Source organism: Hippocampus guttulatus, chromosome 1 (assembly GCF_054856545.1).
Source record: "Hippocampus guttulatus isolate MCC_2025c chromosome 1, RoL_Hgut_1.0, whole genome shotgun sequence".
NCBI lineage: Eukaryota > Metazoa > Chordata > Actinopteri > Syngnathiformes > Syngnathidae > Hippocampus > Hippocampus guttulatus.
In genome coordinates this window covers 34,392,284-34,412,065 of record NC_141261.1, presented here as the reverse complement: position 1 = coordinate 34,412,065, position 19,782 = coordinate 34,392,284, and the positions used below count along the sequence as shown (strand labels likewise).

The 19,782-nt window shown below is 43.0% G+C and overlaps 1 protein-coding gene across 2 annotated transcripts in view; it reads right to left on the bottom strand.

Moving 5' to 3' along the window:
• Positions 1-19,782, bottom strand: part of lama5 (laminin, alpha 5) — a 163,865-nt gene that overhangs the window by 58,590 nt on the left and 85,493 nt on the right. For both annotated transcript variants that reach the window (XM_086127741.1, XM_086127749.1), the window contains exons 24-37: positions 16,185-16,327; positions 14,463-14,566; positions 14,225-14,378; positions 11,660-11,823; positions 11,484-11,592; positions 10,015-10,112; positions 9,727-9,940; positions 9,526-9,652; positions 8,421-8,560; positions 7,209-7,324; positions 4,219-4,430; positions 1,082-1,283; positions 303-447; positions 71-211 (exon numbers count right to left, since the gene is read on the bottom strand). In XM_086127741.1, the coding sequence (XP_085983867.1) occupies positions 71-211; positions 303-447; positions 1,082-1,283; positions 4,219-4,430; positions 7,209-7,324; positions 8,421-8,560; positions 9,526-9,652; positions 9,727-9,940; positions 10,015-10,112; positions 11,484-11,592; positions 11,660-11,823; positions 14,225-14,378; positions 14,463-14,566; positions 16,185-16,327 (2,069 nt within the window). The remainder of the gene's footprint in view (positions 1-70; positions 212-302; positions 448-1,081; positions 1,284-4,218; positions 4,431-7,208; positions 7,325-8,420; positions 8,561-9,525; positions 9,653-9,726; positions 9,941-10,014; positions 10,113-11,483; positions 11,593-11,659; positions 11,824-14,224; positions 14,379-14,462; positions 14,567-16,184; positions 16,328-19,782) is intronic.

Below are 19,782 nucleotides of genomic sequence, written 5' to 3'. Positions count from 1 at the left end.
AGCAACTCGTGGATAATCCCACCAAAGGGGAGGATGTTCGAAGGTGTGTTCCGAGGCTATTTTGGTCTACCTCGCTGTGTCTCTTGTCTGAACTCCTGCAGCGATCCGTGGCACGGAAGCAGAAGCAGCTGGTGCAACCTTTGGGGTTGGTTGGGTCCAAGTGGAATGTGCCAACTCTGCACTGGTCACAGCGAGAACCCTGGACGTTCTCCTAATGGTAGCAGAGTGTGTGAGCTTAGTTCAGTGATCAATTCATGGAAAAGGTTTGGGATGGGGATAATTTGTTTTGGTTTCATGCTCACCTTGCACAGACATTGTCCCGTGAAAGAGTTGCATACTTCTTCCTCAGTTCCTGCCTCATTGCAGTCACATGGTTGGCAATTTGGATACCCATGGAAACCAGATGCGCAGCGGTCACATTGGCGACCCACCACGTTGTTCTTGCATCTGGGATGCGTTACGCAACAATAAAAATGAATAAAAGCAATGGAAAGCAATCAAGGCAAGACACGACAATGAAAGCCAAAAAAAAAAACCCTCTTGAAACAACAAGCAAAAATGACGAAAAATAAAGTAACAAATGCATGAAAATAAATTAAAACATGGAAAAATCAAGAAAATAAAGTTTGTGTAAGAGACAGAAACAGATATTAGATTTGATTAATTTTTCACCTCAAATACAAATGCTAGGATAACCGTGATCAAGCGGCATTTTCTGAACCTTTCAACAACAGGTAGAAAGCGCAGAGGCGGATTCCCCCCCAACTCAGGCTCGTGTTGTAAAAGCCTGCTCGGGTGGGAGGCAAAACAATTTCTAGGCCAACCAGAACAGTCCAGTTGCAATTGATTCAGTGCCCTGAGTATGACATTGAATACACTGTAAATTTGTCTTATATTACAACTAGCTTGCAACTTAACTAATAAACAGGGGCTCTTCTTCATGCTCTTGTGTGGGCATGACTACTCAGTAGTCGCGTCACTAGCACCCCTGAAGCTACAAATTGGTGCTTCAATTTTTTGTTTTTGCTGACATGAAGAAAAAAAAAAAAAAAGGAGCGTACAGAAGGAGTTTCCCTCTTACCTGCACTGTCCGCTGAGGTTGTCGCAGCTGACATCAGGCGCCACAATTCCGGGCTGGGAGCAGTTGCACACCTCACAGCCAACCAGCGGATGGCAGCCAAACGTCTGCGGCTCGCACTGGGTGCACTCAGGCAGCAGTGTCCGTGGCGGGCAGATGCATTCCCCTGACATAGGTTCGCACAGCCTGGTGCCACAGTTACACTCTGAGAACAAATGACGCCGTGACCAATCAGTTGACAGGCTCGGAGTAGGGAGCGGTTTCTTGTCAATATGTGCACACAAATGAGGAAATATTCATTCAAACCACCAAATTGGAAAAGTGGAACAACCACAATCAAAATGTGCAATAACTGATTTGAACCGTTTCAATGATTTTACAACTCTGCATTGACACCTTAAGCTTGAAGTCAACTAATGGTTATTCATGTGTCTTAGTCGTCTTGTCTTCTCCAGCCCTTTACAGAGGACTTCCAATTTGCCCATCGCCGGTGAAAGATAATTCGCTGGACTGTAATGTTTGCTGGCCAACAAGGTGACACAGTCACTATATGACTTTGCAGGTCAGAGAGAAAAGTAGCTAATTGTGGATCAGATTAGCGGTTAGACTCGCTATCTTGGGCTATTTACATGGCCGTTAGTCATTACGGCGTGACCAGGGGCTGTCGGTGAGAAACGAGTGCAGCAGTGCAAAATGAAGCTTTATATTCATCATCACAAAGTTACATCCGATCACTCATCTGTAAACTGAAGCTGTATGATATGTACAACGCACACCAACAGCGGTGGTAGTTGGCATGTACGCTCGCACAGGGCGGCGTGGCTATGGGGGCGACAATGCGCGCCTCGTCTACAAAAAAAATGCTGTGTAAATTGGCATCAGGACACGTGTAAAATATGTACAGTCGACCCATGCTAATCATGGGCGGTGAGGATCGTGGGGATTGGCCTGGAAATAGCGAAAATCCAAATACAATTGACAGCCACTGAAATGCATTGGAAAAAATAAATATCATAATACATACATATATTCAGGGTTCCCAATCTTCTTGAAAATATTTTCCAGGACTATTTCATCTGTATAGCTTTGATAGATCTTAAAGCTGCCTTTCACACAGTTGACCACCTCTCCCTTTGGAACATCTTGAAGTACCTCAGAGTTCCACCGAAAATAACCACGTTGTTGCAGCGATTCTACTAGGAGTCCGGGAGCAAGTCTCAGGCCTATCATTTGGGAACCTCCACCTGACCGACCTTGAATATGCTGATGACACCACCCTGTTCAGCAACTCCCTCCAACACCTCAGCAGTGCTCTCTCCATGTACCAAACAGAAGCAGCAAAGCTGGGACTCCAAGTAAACTGGCAGAAAACAAAACGTATGTATATTGGTGACGGACCCCGCCCTTCCCCCCTGTTTTTGGCTCAGACAAAGTTCAATTCGTCGATTCCATCATCTACCTCGGCTACACAATGACAAGCAACGGCGATCTCAAGCCAGAGATCGACCGCAGACGTGGCCTCGGGGCTGCAGCTATGCAGTCACTATGGCGGCCCCTCTGGTGCCACCACTCAGTGTCCCAAGAGACCAAAATGCGCATCTAGAATACAGCAGTTCTTCCCATTGTCTTGTATGGTGCAGAATCCTGGCCTTCAAACAACACTCTGGCCAAGAGGATTGAAGGCTTTGACAGTAGAGCACTCAGAACCATCATGAACATACCCCCCACCCCCAAACAACAAAAAATCTATTAAAAAAATCTTTTAAATTATTGAACACATTTTGAAAAATCTGCAAATATGCGAATCCGCGTGTGCTGAACCACAGGTTGGTAAATTTTTGTGCTGACCTTATTTTTACATAAATACATACAGTTGTACACTGAGACAAAAATGTTCTTAAATTGTTGGACTATTTAGTCACACACTTGTTTAAAGTGTCGAACCTTGCCCCCTGCTTGCTTGTGACCAACGAAGCCTCTTGAGGATGCTCCTTTTATACCCAATCATGACACATAGCCGTTTCCAATTAATTTGTCCACCTGTGGGGTTTACCCCAAACAAGTGTTATTTGTGCATTCCTGAACTATTCCAGTCTTTTTTTTTTCTCCCTGTCCTTGCTTTTTTGGAACGTGTTGCCGGCATCAAATATATAAATGAAAGAATGCTTGCAAAATGTACCCTTTTTAACATGAATGCCTTGTGGGTTGGATGTAGTCAATCGATGACAGGTTGAAAATGATTTGTAAATGATTGTATTCTTTTTTATTTGTGTTTCGCAAAATATCCCAATTCCACTGGGATTGGGGTTTGTATATTGTCAAGTCCATGAGGACATTGAAGCCTTCACTGCTGAAGCCCTTTGAATTTGCTAACCAAAACAGCAGCATCCAGTAAGGCAGTCTTTATGAAGTATTAACAACCAGCGTACATTGTCCAAGGAATGGTTTACAGTTCCCATGTGATCACTCAATAACATGATAGTCTCCTTGTTCAGTCACTGCCCATTGTACTTTTTTTAGATGTAGACATTTTAGATTTTGTTTTTAATTCCACTTTCTTTGATCATAAATTGTAATGTAAGATTACAATTATTTACATTGCATTAAATGTAATGTGGGCGGCCCGGTAGTCCAGTGGTTAGCACGTCGGCTTCACAGTGCAGGGGTACCGGGTTCGATTCCAGCTCCGGCCTCCCTGTGTGGAGTTTGCATGTTCTCCCCGGGCCTGCGTGGGTTTTCTCCGGGTGCTCCGGTTTCCTCCCACATTCCAAAAACATGCATGTCAGGCTGATTGGGCGCTCTAAATTGTCCCTAGGTGTGAGTGTGGGCGTGGATGGTTGTTCGTCTCTGTGTGCCCTGCGATTGGCTGGCAACTGATTCAGGGTGTCCCCCGCCTACTGCCCGAAGACGGCTGGGATAGGCTCCAGCACCCCCCGCGACCCTAGTGAGGATCAAGCGGTTCGGAAAATGGATGGATGGATAAATGTAATGTAATTGTAATGTAAAATGTAAGAACATTTTGTCTTATTGTTTTGCTGGACAAAAAAAAAAGTCCACCTCCTTTTTGCAGTCGAAAAATTCTTTGAAGAATTCAAATGTGGCCAACATTGAGGTGTTGAATGATTTTCCGGGATACTCACGCCTGCAGTCGGGGAAGCCCCAGTGCCCCGTGGCGCACATGGAGCAGTCTCGACCAATCACGTTTGGCTTGCAGCGGCACTGGCCGCCAAACGGTTCACAGGCATCGCTCTCGGCGCCGACCTCATGACAAGCGCATGGCAGCGCGCCATTGTTGACAAAGGCCGACAGCGACGTGGCGGCGCGGAGGCAGAAGGACGAAGCGCTGGATGGACTGTGGGGAGGGATAAAAGCGGCAGTCACTGCTAAGATCGATCGCACTTCATATATTTGTGAAATGTAGCCTTCCGTTACATTCGGTAGTGTTAAGTATACCAAGGCTCAAAGACTGTTGAAACTGAGAGCTAGTTCATGGGTACTTGCTAATGCTAAGAGTTTGCTACGAACTTGATACAGTACTCCCTTCTGAAATAACAAATTTGCTCTTATTATCGTTAATCGAATTTTAATATTTAAAATCAAATGATACAGTCATCCTCCATCCCGTTGATTACATTGCAATAAATGAAATCTGCAATATATTGATATAACCTAAGGCTAAGATAAATGAACACATGGAACAATACTCCCGAGTTAATTTTTTTTTAATTAATTGATTTTTTCAGTCCTTTAAACACACTTTGAAAGTAATGTAATTACATGTTGAGAACAAGAGCAGTGGATGTCACAAAATAGAGTCCTAACTTTGTAACAGGAGAGCAATCCTTTGATGTGCGAAACAAATTCTGTTTTTTCCAAACTACTAACTGAACTTATCTCAGTGTTTGTCTTTTGAGTGTGTTGGCCAAGGTTCTGTGTACGTGTGCATTTTACTTTAAGAAACCATGATTGTGGAAGGTATGTTGCGCACTGTATAGCCAAGACAAAACTCACAATCTCCAAATTGTGAGGTTACATAGCCAGTTGTCGCGTCACTCTGGCCACCTCACAGAAAAAAAATTCTGGCAATGCCCCTGCAAAATTTGCCATCACTGATGAGTTATTTTTAAAACAGGCCCACAGGCTCCCCATGTGGTCCAACAGGGCAACTTCATTCCTGAGGTCAAAATGTTGGTGACCCCTGGTCTATATGATTCTTGAGTAGTCTTCCTCAAATCCCATGGGCCATGGTTGCATACTTCGTTTTTCTCATGTTTGCTTTGAACACAGCAGTCAGGCTATGTTGATTCTGTTGGTCCTTCTTGCACGGAAGTCTCTCTACGGCTTTGTGTAGACATCATTTCGGATGACTACACTTGGTTCGAGGCACAACACTGGAGACGTTTTATTTTCAGTGTGGTCGCTAGGTCGCTACCACTGCACCGCTGAACTCTCGACGTGCCTCAGCTCACCGTCACTGTCAGACGAACGCAGAGAAGCTCCACCTCCATTATTTATATGGACACGGAACACAGTAACCTTCCACACAAAATAGTTCCAAACAAGTAACAATCGCGTCAGTGGCATACATCGTATACCTGTATGATACAGGTAACTTTGGTCTTGTCAGTGGAACCATCTGGCAACTTTTTAAAAGTAAACTTTCCATTCATAAACTCTTTAAGTATCTGTTTTCGGTGTCTCACGCTGCTTGGCTGGCAAAACAGACATGGGCTTGGACCTGTGCAGCGCGCTGGTTGTTTTGTTTCCGTTTTATTTATAGAGCAACGTAACATCCGCTGTGACGTGTTGCCGCATTAATCTCGCGATAAAAAATTGAATCACGTTAAAATTGAATTAAATTAATGCCGATAATAACGCACTAAACTGACAGCAGTAATATATACTGGATATCGGCCAACCAACCAAATATCGTGATCATAGATAAAGGGCAGAGGAAAGCCGTTGCAGTGAATGTCGCGATCCCAAGTGATGGAAACATCAGAAAGAAGGAACACGAGAAACTGGAGAAATACCAATGCCAGATTGCTCCACTGACAAGACCAAAGTTACCTGTTCTCTCTCTCTGTATCATCGCATCATAGCAAAAATAAAACGTCTCCAGTGTTGTCATCGAACCAAGTGTAGTCATCCGAAATGAGATCTACACAAAACCGTAGAGAGACTTCCGCGCAAGAAGGACCAACACAATCAACATAGCCTGACTGTGTTTGTACGGCCGGCAGTTTGGAATACAGAGGCACATAACGAACACTGGTGTCCGGTGTCTTGTTATTCTTCAACAAACATACAGAAACAGACTGCTGTGTTCAAAGCAAACTTGAGAAAAACGAAGTATGCAACCATGGTTTAAATCCACTATAGGCTGAGTACTAGTTTACCTTAGATGTGCACTTTATAATAAGATAAGAAAACCTTTATTAGTCTCGCAATGGAGAATGTTATATTGCTCTGTTTTGATTTCATAAAAAAAGATGTTAAAGCAGCTGTTGTGTGACAAAATATTTTTTTCACTGTTGTTGATGGACAGTAATATTGTGTGAGAGATTATGTGTGAATAACTGCTCCAAGTGAAAAATGTTCATGTAAAATTGAAAATCGAAATTGTTATTTCAGTAAATATTTGCATTTTGCACAAAGAAAACTAATTCATGATTCCATGTTGATGAGAGCATTAAAATGTGGGAAAAATAGGACAAAAATGTAAAAGGAAATTCAGAAACGATAAAAAATGTGAGTAATCACGATTAATTTTTTAGTTCATTTGAGTTAATTATGCCAGTTGCATTTTTAATTAGATTAAATATTTTAATCGTTTGACAGCTCTAATCTATTTACATGCAGTATATAACCATTACAAAATAACAATCCTGGCTATATTCTGGTTTTGAAAGGCCAAATATATAAGCAAAAAGCCATTTTTGCTCATAGTCAAGTTTTTAAACACATGTATACACATGTATACACACACACACACACACGCACGCACACACACACACACACACACGCACGCACACACACACACACAACCTGTACGAAGCTGCACACAACATGCTGGCACCTCACCGACGCCCGTGAGAGTGAGTGAGAGTCAGAGCACTAAGCTACTCACTTGATGAAGAAGCTGTTCAGGCCGCAGCTGCTAATGAAGTCATAGGATTTGTCCAGAGACTCCTCACTCAGATAGCTGGAGCTGTAGCTCGACTCAGGCACCACTAGCACGTAGTCCTGGAAAGACACGGAAAATAATTTGTTATACATATGCCGCAGATGAACCATGGCTCCTCATTGCCAAGACCCGCACTGCCCGGGCTGCCACGCAATGTCTGCTCCAGTCCAACTTAAAAACAAGTGAATCAGGAGGGAATCCCTGCACTGTGCTTTGGCGAAAGACTGCTCGATCCTCAGAAAGAAACGAACTTGTGATAAGGAGACGTACTTCGTCCCCCGGGGGACTTCTACAGACAATTTGTTGGGTATCCATACTACCCTTCACCAGATACTGTTGTATCTTTACAGCTTTGAAGTGGGAGAACATCTCACAAATTTCCCAAACCAAAGGCATCCACACAGGGGGGAGTGGCAATTCCATCCAACTTGGCATCGCTGGACCCAGACTAACTACAAGGAAACTGCAGCTCCAAGCTTTCTTTGCAGTTGTATCCATCATAATCTCCTTTAAATGTGAATTATATGCATGGACGCTTGCAGATTCTTTACTCTTCTGCAAACTTTGCATCAATGAATCTGCTTGGCGGTGATATTAAATATTTTCCTGGTCATGTTTATGACATAACAGTGTCGATATATGGTGAAAATGAATATCCTTGCTGTGTGTGTGTGTGTGTGTGTGTGTGCGCGCGTGCATGTGTGTGTGTGTGTGTGTGTGCGTGTGTGTGTGTGTGTGTGCGTGTGTGTGTGTGTGTTTGGGTCAAAGTACTGACCTCTATTTTAGTAAAAGAAATCCCAACTGATTTTATTGTAGCCCCCCTTCATACTTTGTATTTAACAAGGTTTTTCATCATTTACCCTCGAAACAAACCAAAATTTTGTGACCCAAGAGGCGAGAGTAATGCAGGAATTTCTCCCGAGTCATTAATTGTTAACAATCTGATGAGTGACCTGCCCATCTATTCTGCGACAACATACACGTTCAGGAAAAACCATGCTGAGATGGAGGTGCACGGGAGGGGAGGTAAAAATGTATAGGATGCTTGTCCATGCTAGTTTGCTGACGAGAAAAAGATTTGTGAACCATGGGCCATCAGTTGGCTTCTTGGGTTGTGTTGCTTTGTGTGGGTCCAGTGTTACCAATGCAACTTACCAGCCACAGTGTTTTATCCACAGGAACCTGCACAGTGAGGAAGAGCTTGTGGTCACTCACGTCAAGGATGATCTGGTTTTCTGACACCAGGACATTTCGACAGCCATATGCGTGTGGGCAGAAGGAGGCATTGGCATGGCCTGATGCAAAATCACAGTAGAAAGTAGAAACATCAACAAAAACAATCACAACTCGAGCCATAAAGGACCATCGCGTTCCTGGCCACATTAGGGTACTGGCACATTGAGGATAAAAGCGGGGTCTGGTTCGTGGAAAAGCTATGACAGGTGCTACCGAGTAATTTATTTGAAAATGCCACAATTAGCATAATATGCAGGAATTTTATTGCCAGGCCTGATATGCGTGCAATGAGTTTTAGACCCTCACCTCTGGTATCTTCTTAAAGTTTCTTCTTTTTGCTGTGAATGGGAATTTGAATTTTTCTTGTTTGATGTGGAGTTCAGATCAAGGAACGCTGCCAACGTTGGAGGGCCTCTGAAGCCCTTTGAGATTCTTTTAATAGGGCTATACAATAAAATGAGCTTGATTGAACTTTACTCTCGAAATTCCTGTGGATATAAGCTCTATTCTGCTACAATTAGTAACAGATGCAAAACATGGGAATTAATCCCTCATATACAATGTCTGTATATTTGTTTGCTTCTTCCACTGACATTTCCAATTCCCTCAGTTCAATCTTAATTTTGTGCTGGCGGTGCTCTCTCATATTTTCCATGATGGTGAAAATCATCATAAAGTGCAAAACGCTCATTTTGATCCAGAATCAGCAGTCTCCACCACCTTAATTGCCAATTGTGCCATCATAGTAGAGCACATACCCACCAACGCAATCTGTTAGACGGCACGTGCAATTTAACAGCTACTTTTTGGGCCTCAGTAAAACACACCCTACGGGCCATAATCGTAGTAGGTCAAACAGGATACACCCACCAAAAGAATCTTAGCAAATCAGGTCCTATACATCCTACTGTAAAGTGAAGAAAATGCAGCAAGACCAATCAGCACCACTGTACGTATGTAAACAAGAACTATACATCCATGTGTGTACATGGATGCATATGTTGTATTCTCTATCGTGTCTTACCTTTCCAGATATGCCCGGCATTGATGTAGACCTGGATGGGGTAAGTGGGGTGCAGAGGTTGGTGATAGTGGATGATGAAGACATAGCGTCCCAGTGTGTGGACATGCGTAGAGTACACTGCTGCATTCTGGGTAGGAGGAAGGGCACAGTGTAAACAAGGCACAGAGCTGCTGCATCAGTGCTGTGGGCCTATATAGTCACCTGCAGCGAGTCCAGTCTGACGTGGTCGCCATTGTCAGCTGCCTTGGGCGGTAGCTCTGCTGCTGACCGGGCTGATGGCTCCCTCTGGGGACCAGGCAGAGGGGTAGCGGTGTTGTGGGAGTCCAAGATGGGCTCTTGCATGTTGGCGCTCTGATCCTCCTTCAGGACCAGCGAGTTGGACGGCATTCGGAAGCGCGAGGGAACACAGGAGGAGCTGCATGGACAGTAAAGCCCGGTGTGAGTGGGGGTTACAACCTCATTAAATGATGACGATGAGGACTATTGTACCTGTCGTGAGAGAAGTGTCCGTGAGTGCTGATGCAAAGGACTTTAGGATCCACATACTCCATGGAGAAGTGCTCTTGAGGAACCAGATAGATTTTGTGCTACAACACCAGGGAAACAACGTTCAATTAGCACTTTCATCTGCATCTAGGAGGCGCCAATTTTGAGTCACAACCACACCTTGAGGTGCAAACACATACTACCGGTATAAATCAGAAATGGTCGGTATGTTTGCATGTTAACAATTGGACAAATTAGGGATGGTGTGGTAACGTTACCAAACAGTGACATACTGTAAGTATCTATGTGAGAAATCGATAATACCTGTACTCAAGAAAAAAAAAAATACATTAGGGTAAAGACATTGACTATAAAAATATGTACTATGACTGTAGTTGAAGGGAAAAAAAGTTGATAAATCATGATACTACTGTATAATGGATTAATCAATGATGTTACAGTGATCCCTCGCTATTTCGCGGTTCGTTTATCGCGGCTTCAGTGCATCGCGGATTTTTTCAAACATATTCATAATTTTTTTTTTAAGTCCGCAAAAGGTCCGCAAGAAGCAGCGAAAGTCACATAGAGCAACTGTATTTTGTAATTTATAAACTAACCTAACTTATACATGTTTAAATCTAGTAGTATACAACATTAAGTCATGTTAATGACTTCAAAATTTAATTCTACATGCATGTATACCATTAAATTTATACATGTACCTACAGTATATGGAGGGGGGGGGTCGCTAATTCGCGGATTTTCATTTATCGCAGGTGGTTTTGGTACCCATTAACCGCGATAAACGAGGGATTACTGTACTATTAATAGCAGCACGGTGTGCAACTGGTAAGCATACCAGCCGCACAATGCAGAGGTGCAGGGTTTGATTCCTGTGTGGAGTTTGCACGTTCTCCCCATGCCTGCATGGGTTTTGTCCGGGAACTTCGTTTTCCTCCCACGTTCCAAAAACATGCGTGGGAGGTTAATGGAGCACTCTAAATTGTCCCTAAGTGTGAGTGTGGATGGTTGTTTGTCTATGCGTGCCTGCGATTGGCTGGCAACCAGTTCAAGGTGTACCTCGTCGAGCTGGGATAGGCTCCAGCATTCCCGGCGACCCATGTGAGGATAAACGGATCTGAAAATGGATGGGACATGTGTGTGTGTGTGTGTGTGTGTATATGCATGTCTGCCTCACAGTACAGAGGTCATGGGTTCGTATCTGGATCTGGCTCCCTTGTGTGGAGCTTGTTCTTCCCATGTCTGGTTGGTTTTCTCCGGGTACTCCGGTTTTCTCCAACATTCCAAAAACATTTTAGTTTGGTTGTGCAAATGTTTTTGCCTGTCTCTCTCTGTGGCCCGGTACCAGACAGGTGGTTGACCACTGTCCATTCCCTGTTACATGTTCATACTTTGGGTTTGTGACAATGAGCAGGACACAAACTGTCATGTGGCAGCATTGGCATTCATACCAGGAAAAAGGTTGCGCTCTCGGCAGACAGCTGGAGCTCCGTGTCACCTGGCAGAGAGAAGAGTGCCACTCGCTTGTGTTCATCGACAGCGACCACTCGACACAGGAAGCTGTAAAAACATAAACATTGATAAAGGCGACTTTAAACATTATGACTATCAGTGCCTGCGGGTGTACCTGAAGGCACAGCGTAAAAGAGTAACACTGTATTGACGTGTTTGGGCTCCTGGCAAGTTGAAGGTGACAGCGAGCGTTTGTGGCGACTCCTCCATGTTCGCGTATTCCACCACCAGTACGTAGATGCCCCTGGTCTTCACTTTGGCTCGTATCTCCACGCTGATCTGCTGACACAGTTTGGAAAAATGTCTGATTGACAAACAACGTATCGTTCCAGCTTTCAAGATATCTGTTTTAGAGCTGTCAGTTTAGCGCGTTTTTATTGGCATTAATTTAAATGAATTTTAATGGGATTACATTTTTTTTCTCGCGAGATTAACGCGGCACAGTCACAGCGGATGTTACGTTGCTCTATAAATAATCCAGAAACAAAACAACAAGCGCGCTGCACAGGTCCACGCACGTTTGTTTTGCCAGCCACGGCAGCGCGAGACACCGAAAACGGATACTTAAAGAGTTTATGAATGGAAAGTTTACTTTTAAAAAGTTGCCAGATGGTTCCACTGACAAGACCAAAGTTACCTGGATGTTTTGCAGTCATAAACTGAGCTATCATCATAGCACGTCGAGTCTGAAATACCACTGAATGGCCAGCTGACGTGAGTACTCCGCCCCCTCGTCTCAGACAGACAGCTATGGATCATTTCAAAGCGAAGAAAATGGATAACACGACGAAGAACAAATTTGCTGAAGCCAGAGCTAAATGTATGGGTTCTGCATGCAAGCCTGTCAACATTGTCCACAGCTCGACTCAAGCTGAAATCATTCGCATTGCATCGAACGACTCCACTACGGATTGCCAGTGAGAGCCTCCATTACAAGCTGTGTCCAGAGATTGTACGTAGCGGAGAAGGCTAAGGTACACCAAGCGGGAGAAGACACTGTTTCGGGAGAGAAATAAGAGACGAGGTTGATGAACCTCTGGTGAATAAAGAGCAGGTAGCCTATCGAATACGATGTATGCCACTGACGCGATTGTTACTTGTTTGGAACTATTTTGTGTGGAAGGTTACTGTGTTCCGTGTCCATATAAATAATGGAGGTGGAGCTTCTCTGTGTTCGTCTGACAGCGACGGTGCGCTGAGGCACTTCGAGAGTTCAGCGGTGCAGTGGTAGCCACCTAGCAAACACACTGAAAATAAAACGTCTCCAGTGTTGTCATCGAACCAAGTGTTGTCATCCGGAATGATGTCTAAACAAAACCGTAGAGAGACTTCCGCGCAAGAAGGACCAACAGAATCAACATAGCCCGACTGCTGTGTTCAAAGCAAACTTGAGAAAAACGAAGTATGCAACCATGGTTTAAATCCACTATCGGCTGAGGACTAGTTTACCGTAGATGCGCACTTTATAATGTTATATTGCTCTGTTTCGATTCCATAAAAAGAGCTGTTAAAGCAGCTGTTGTGTGACAAAATATTTTTTTCACTGTTATTGATGGACAGTAATATTGTGTGAGAGATTATGTGTGAATAACTGCTCCAAGTGAAAAATGTTCATGTAAAATTGAAAATCGAAATTGTTATTTCAGTAAATATTTGCATTTTGCACATAGAAAACTGATTCATGATTCCATGTTGATGAGAGCATTAAAATGGGGAAAAATAGGACAAAAAACTATCAAAGGAAATTCAGAAACGATAAAAAATGTGTGAGTAATCACAATTAATTTTTTGTGAATTTGAGTTAATTATGACAGTTGCATTTTTAATTAGATTAAATATTTTAATCGTTTGACAGCTCTAATCTATTTACATGCAGTATATAACCATTACAAAATAACAATCCTGGCTATATTCTGGTTTTGAAAGGCCAAATATATAAGCAAAAAGCCATTTTTGCTCATAGTCAAGTTTTTAAAAACCAGAAGAAGACCCCCGTGTTACCCCCTTTCTAGCCCAAATCATTGTCAGATAAACGCACCTCCTTTGAATGGAACATTCGTTCGTATTCTGCGCATGCTCTGTCAAGGCATCTGCGTCTTTTGAGTACAGGAGGTACTGTATGCGCAGCGGTGATTGTTTGTGTGTCGTAGCGATAAATGGGGAGAACATGCAAACTCCACACAGGATGGCTGGAGCAGGAATCAAACCCTGCACATCTGCACTCTGAAGCCAACGTGCTAACCAGTTGACTACCGGACCGCCCACAAATAAATAAACAAACACATTCCAAACAAAGACCAGGAATCTTTTGCAGGTGTTTTAAATTAATTAGCTGATTTGGTTGTGACACCACGAATTTCCAAAAGTCATCTTTTTCACGATATTCAAAATGTCTGGGGAGACTGAATTTGAGGTTTTCATTGTCTAAAAGCCATAATAGGCAAAATTACAAGACCCAGGCTTGAAATATTTCAATGTTAAGTGCATTGATTCGACATGCGTTTCGAAATAAATTGTAGAAAAAAAAATCACTTTGTCACGATATTCTATTTTTTTTTTTAGATCTAACTGTACATTGCTTATAATGCTCTCTACAAATTTAATGTTCCATACGTCTTTAATTATAGGTTGTGTGGTGTAAATGCAGAACCGAGACAAACACAGGCATTTGTGCTCTTACGTCGTAGCCGCTGCAGACGGCCATGTCGGGATGGCGTAGAGTAACCTTTTTGGTGGGGCAGAGGCGTGGCAGATGGTTGTCATGGCGACAAATGGCATCGATGCCAGACACGGAGTGGAAGGCGTCCAGAGACAAGTACGTGTATTGTAGGCAACTGCTGGGACACAAACCAGACTAAACATTTTGTCGCCCCCCCCCCCCCCCCGCCCCGCCAAATCAACAACAACAACATTTTTACTTGTGGCTGGTGTCTGTTGGAGAGCCAAACATGCATGGTTCTGTGATATGCATTTGCAGGATGGGAGCCTCATAGTAGGCGCTGGGCAGAAGGACCAAAAAATCCTGCGGAGAATAATAAGTTTATTATGCCATTATTTTTGCACACACACGCACACACGCACACGCACGCACCCACCCACGCACACGCACACGCACACACACACGACTCTATGATACGTGCCTAAAAAGTACTTAAATGGTCTAAATTGAGTCTATGGTCTCTTTATTTGCATTGGCACATGGTTGGAAAAACAGCTACAAAAGTGAATGTTATGAAAATAAAACACTCAGGCATTCTCAGTACATTTCACCCAATATAGCAAGCGAGGTTTATTTGAGGGTTTTTTTGAGTGGACTGTAAATCACAGTTTTTTTCATAGTTTGGCTGGGGGTGCGACTTATACTCTGGAGCGATTTATGGGTGAAATTATTAACATATTATTATATAATTTCACATGTTATTTTCACATTTAACCACAAGAGGCCGCTCTGGACCTGTGTTGATAAAACCACAATGAGTCTGACGTAAGCGACGTAGAAGAGGAAGCGCTGCACCTTCTACCTCCGGAGTTGGTGGAGTTATTTTAAAGTCACACAGAGAATGAAGATTTCATTGGATTTTGTGATATGGAGTGACATTGATGGTTTGGTGAACTTGTTAGCATGTTCTTTATGCTATAGTTCTCTGAATAACTCTTAATATGTTACTTGAACATACCAGGCACGTTCTCAGTTCGTTGTTTATGCGTCATGTAAGGTTAGCATGTCGTACACTTATTCAGCGTGTTGTTTTCTATTTTATTTTCATTTTAAATTGCCTTTCAAGATGGCATGTACAGTATGTTCTTGGTGTTGGATTTTATCAAATAAATTTCCCCCCAAAATGCGACTTACACTCCAGTGCGACTTGTGTATGTTTTTTTGTTCTTTATTATGCATTTTATGGCTGGTGTGACTTATACTCAGGAGCGGCTTATAGTCCAGAAAATACGGTAAATAGATTTGGGAAATTACATTTACTCTTGAAAAAGTTACAAAAGTGAATTTTCCTCACCAAGAAAGAAAAATGTTATTCTTCACTGAGGGTATAAAGTGAAACTGAACAAGAATCAATTACATTTATGAAAAATACACAATTTCATTCAAATGCATCTTCAGAACGTTTTAGCCTTTAATGAGATCATTTAACGTGATGAAATAAACGTAATTTCATTCAGATGCATCCTGAAGCAATCTTTATGTTGTGGTTCTGTTTGTGACCAACAGGTGGCACTGTGGGGCTCCGCCTGCAGCTGCACACCTGTTGGTCATTGTTTGTTTGTTGCTGTTGTGTTTTCATGTTTTGTCTTCTGTCTCAGGTTTTGTTGCTACTTTGTTTCCTGAGATTTCTGGACTTTATTTGAGTTTTGGAGTTTGTTTCTCCTGTGTACTCAGGTTTGTGTTTTTGTTAAATACATCTTGGTCACTCCACCCTGCTCCTCCCTGCCGCCCTGCTCTTTGGGGTCCTCTGCACTACCATCATGCAAAACATGACACTTTAGATGTCTTTCCGTCAGCGGAGACAAACAGCAGCAGTGGGCAGCGGCCGATCTGATGATCTGTGTGTGTGTGTGTGTGTGTGTGTGTGTATGTACCTTACACACCCATTAACAGTAATGACATAATGGCGAATGAATCTCACCAGCAGAATTCCTTCAGCTTCAATGAGCACAGTCCAAGCTCCAGGGTTGAGAACAAAAGGTTCCACAAAGTTGTTCTGGGGAATGTTGACGAAACTTGGCCCCGTGGTGGGAGCGAAGACAATCTGCTTGGATTGCTCGGAACCTGGAAGACCAACATCCTTGTCATAGTGTTTCAACTACATTTAATCTTTTATGACAACAAAATGTTTGAGGGAAAAATGCTGTAAACTGAGCTGAGGAAGATGAAGAGACAAGAGGAGAGGAAGAGGAAGCAGGTGAATGGAGAGAAATAAGTGAGCATTTATTGATCTCAGAAGTCAACACCAAAACTCAGGACTGTGTTGTGAAAGCAAATCATATTAGTGATATTACAGTATATTATTGATGTGATATTCACGAACAAATCGAGTCTTCTGAGCAGCTCTTCAAAAATTGAACAATGGAAGTCGAATCTTTGGCGAGAGCACTCGCCCCTCTTTTCATACTGGGTAGGTGTTTGAGCTGTGGAGCAAGTGCAAAAAAAAAAAAAAAAAAAGCAAAAACTAAAAAACGAGGTGTACTGCTTGCTGTGCATGCCTGCTTTCGTGCCTTGGCGTAACTTGAGGGGTGTTCACACGGCAAGATTTGGTCCGGTGCTACGCCGGGGCTGCCCCAGTAGAGCGTTCACACGTGCAAATTAGCTCCGGCGTAGCCCCGGAAAAGAGCTTACACCGGACCAAATTTGATCCACCTCAGGGAGGTGGTTTAAAAATTTGCTCCGGAGCAAATGCTCGTTTGCGAAGCAGCACCGGTGTAAATTTGCACGTGTGAACGCAACTGGGTTAAATTTGCTCCAGAGCAAATGCTTGTGAAGAGTACGTACGGCGAGAATGCGTTGCTTTCGCGCTCTGTCGGACTTCCGTCATGTGATTGTTTAATAATGACACAAGACTTGGCTGGTAACATCTTTCCTTTTGTAGGAGACTGGACTGTCTCGGAGTTGTTTGTGTAGTTTGTTCCTTTGTTGTGTGTTCACAACCCCCCGCCCCCCATAGAATTTATTTTGTGATTTCCTCTCTTGATTTTCTGTTTGGCGCATTACGTATTTGCTTTTCTGAGTGTCATTGAAGTCATCGTTGATTTACGTTTTCGGGGGCGGTCACTCTCGAGCAGAAGGCACGGAGACCGAGAAGGAGAAGGACGTGCCTGTACAGTAGTCGCTTGAGTTGTGTATACGTTTTAAAAAGAACCAACACGACAGCTTATTTGTTTTCTGTCGTTTTGCTCCGCTGCAGAAACTGCCGTGTGAACGCAAGTGGGGCTGCACCGACGCTGTGCCGGTGCAGACACGCTCAGCGGCTTTGTACGTGTGAACGCTCCACACAATTTGCTGCGGTGCAAAATATATCGCAACACAATACATCGGTGCAGCGCCGGAGCAAATGTGTGCCGTGTGAACACCCCTTTGGAAAAGAATAAGTCACGGAGGAACAGATCGGAGAGGAGAGGAGGAGTAAACAACAGTCGTGTTAGAGGACAACGGGGGCGAGGAGGAGCTGCCGGAGAAGTCGCAAGGAGCCGCAGTGGCTTATCTCAGCCAAGACTTCGCGAGCTCATCATCACTGTTACAACCTCAGTGCCTTCAAAGAGACAGCTTTGGTCAAAACATCTCACGTGTAGTGTACATGTATTGGTCAAGTCTTTTGCAGATTTCTATTTTGTTATGCTCAAAGGAGAATAAAAAGTTATTAAAAACCTTCCATTTGTCTAAATGAAGCAATGTTTAGAACAATTCCCAACATAGCTGATGTACCACCAACTGAATGCAGGCCGTATGGCCTTACAACTTTTTTAGAAGAAAGATTTAGATTTTAGAAGAAAAGAAGAAAAGATTTTAGAAGAAGACAATATTTACCGGTAATTTGCCATCACTTAAACACGTGAAGTATGACATAAACGGTGATGGATCACCCATCCTACTATTTTGTGAGGAGCAATGTCTTAAAATCCATGAATCAATCCATCCATTTTCCAATCCGGTTTATCCTCACAAGGGGTGGTGGGATACACCCAGCCGTCTTCAGGCAGTAAGCGGGGGACACCCTGAACCGGTTGCCAGTCAATCGCAGATGTTTTAAAATCATGGTTAAAAAAGAGACAGTCCTTTGAATGGCTCTTTTAGAGGAACAGCTCCCTTTAAATAGCCATTAGTCCCATCACTACAGTCGATGTATTCAAGGTACTCTGCATCCATCAATTTTCTGAACTGCGTGACCTCAGTATTACTTTTAAACTTCTCGGCCACTGCTCCCGCTTGGAGTACATACACCATAACATTTCCGGACCTGTTTAGCTACAGGTATGTGTGTAGCATTATTTTGGAGGGATGGGTGAGTATTGGAGGCAGGTAATCCGAATTGGGTGAATACTAGGGTTTATTTCAAGGTATCGGGTACTAGCAAGGGTGACCGACATTAGTGTCGACCACCTCAAAAATCTTTATTGAATTTCTTTTTCAGTACATCTCAGTACATAGTGCATGACGTCAGGATCATGCCTCCTTCTTCTTCTTCGGTCAAACCCCTACAGTTGAATTAGATGGGGTCTCAGAACAGAAAAAAGTGACAAAGTTGTGTTGCTGGTTAAAGGCATGCCGATATGCTACTTGAAGCACTGTTGCATTCAATTTAATTCTTTGCACTTCACTGGACAACAACATATTTTGTTTCGGACTTTTTCTGTGTTTCATGTAATTAACTAGCTAATTTATATTCATTTTAGTGTGTGTGCTGTACAAAATATTAATTTTACTAAGAAAAAATAAACAAATATAATTGAAAGGTGCCATTAATGTAATGAAAACTGGTGTATTGGGATATATTCTTTACTTTTCTCTGTATATATATATATATATATATATGTTTTTAATATACTGTATATAATTTTAATATATATATTTATTGTTTTAAATGTATTTTAAGTTCAAGAAATACTTCAACTGGAAAATGTGAAGATTTTGTCTATGAAGAATTTGTCAACTTCATTGCTTTTCGTGGACAAGGCCCTTAAAAACGCATTTTGCAACAGCTCATGTGACATCCGCAAGATGAGCCGTGATTGGTTGTTACCTGAACCCTGAGCACCCGTGGCGTCATTTTCAGTTGACAGCAATTGGCAAAATGCGTTTTCAAAAGTATTAATTGGACATGAAAAACAATGATGTAGACAAATTATCGGCATAATGTTACCTTTTTACTGCTGACATTGCAAAAATGTTCATCTCAGTCGGATAGATAAATCATAAGGCCGCACAGACAGGGAGGAAGAGAGAAGCGGTGTGGCAAAGTAGGAGGCAAGAAAGAAAAAGGTGAGGGAGGAGGGAGGAGGAGGTATGAGGGGAGGAGCTGGATGATGAGGAGCTACAGGGTGAGGGATAAGAAAAAAGAAGCGTTATGAGGGGAGGGAGACAAGCGGAAGAAGAGGATGAGGAAACAAGGGGAGGAAAAGGATTAAACAAGAGAGGAAGAAGAGAAAAAGATGACCCACAATGGGAGCAAGAAGAGGATAAGGTGAGATGAGGAAAAAGAAGATGCACAAGAGGAGGAGACAAGAGGAAAA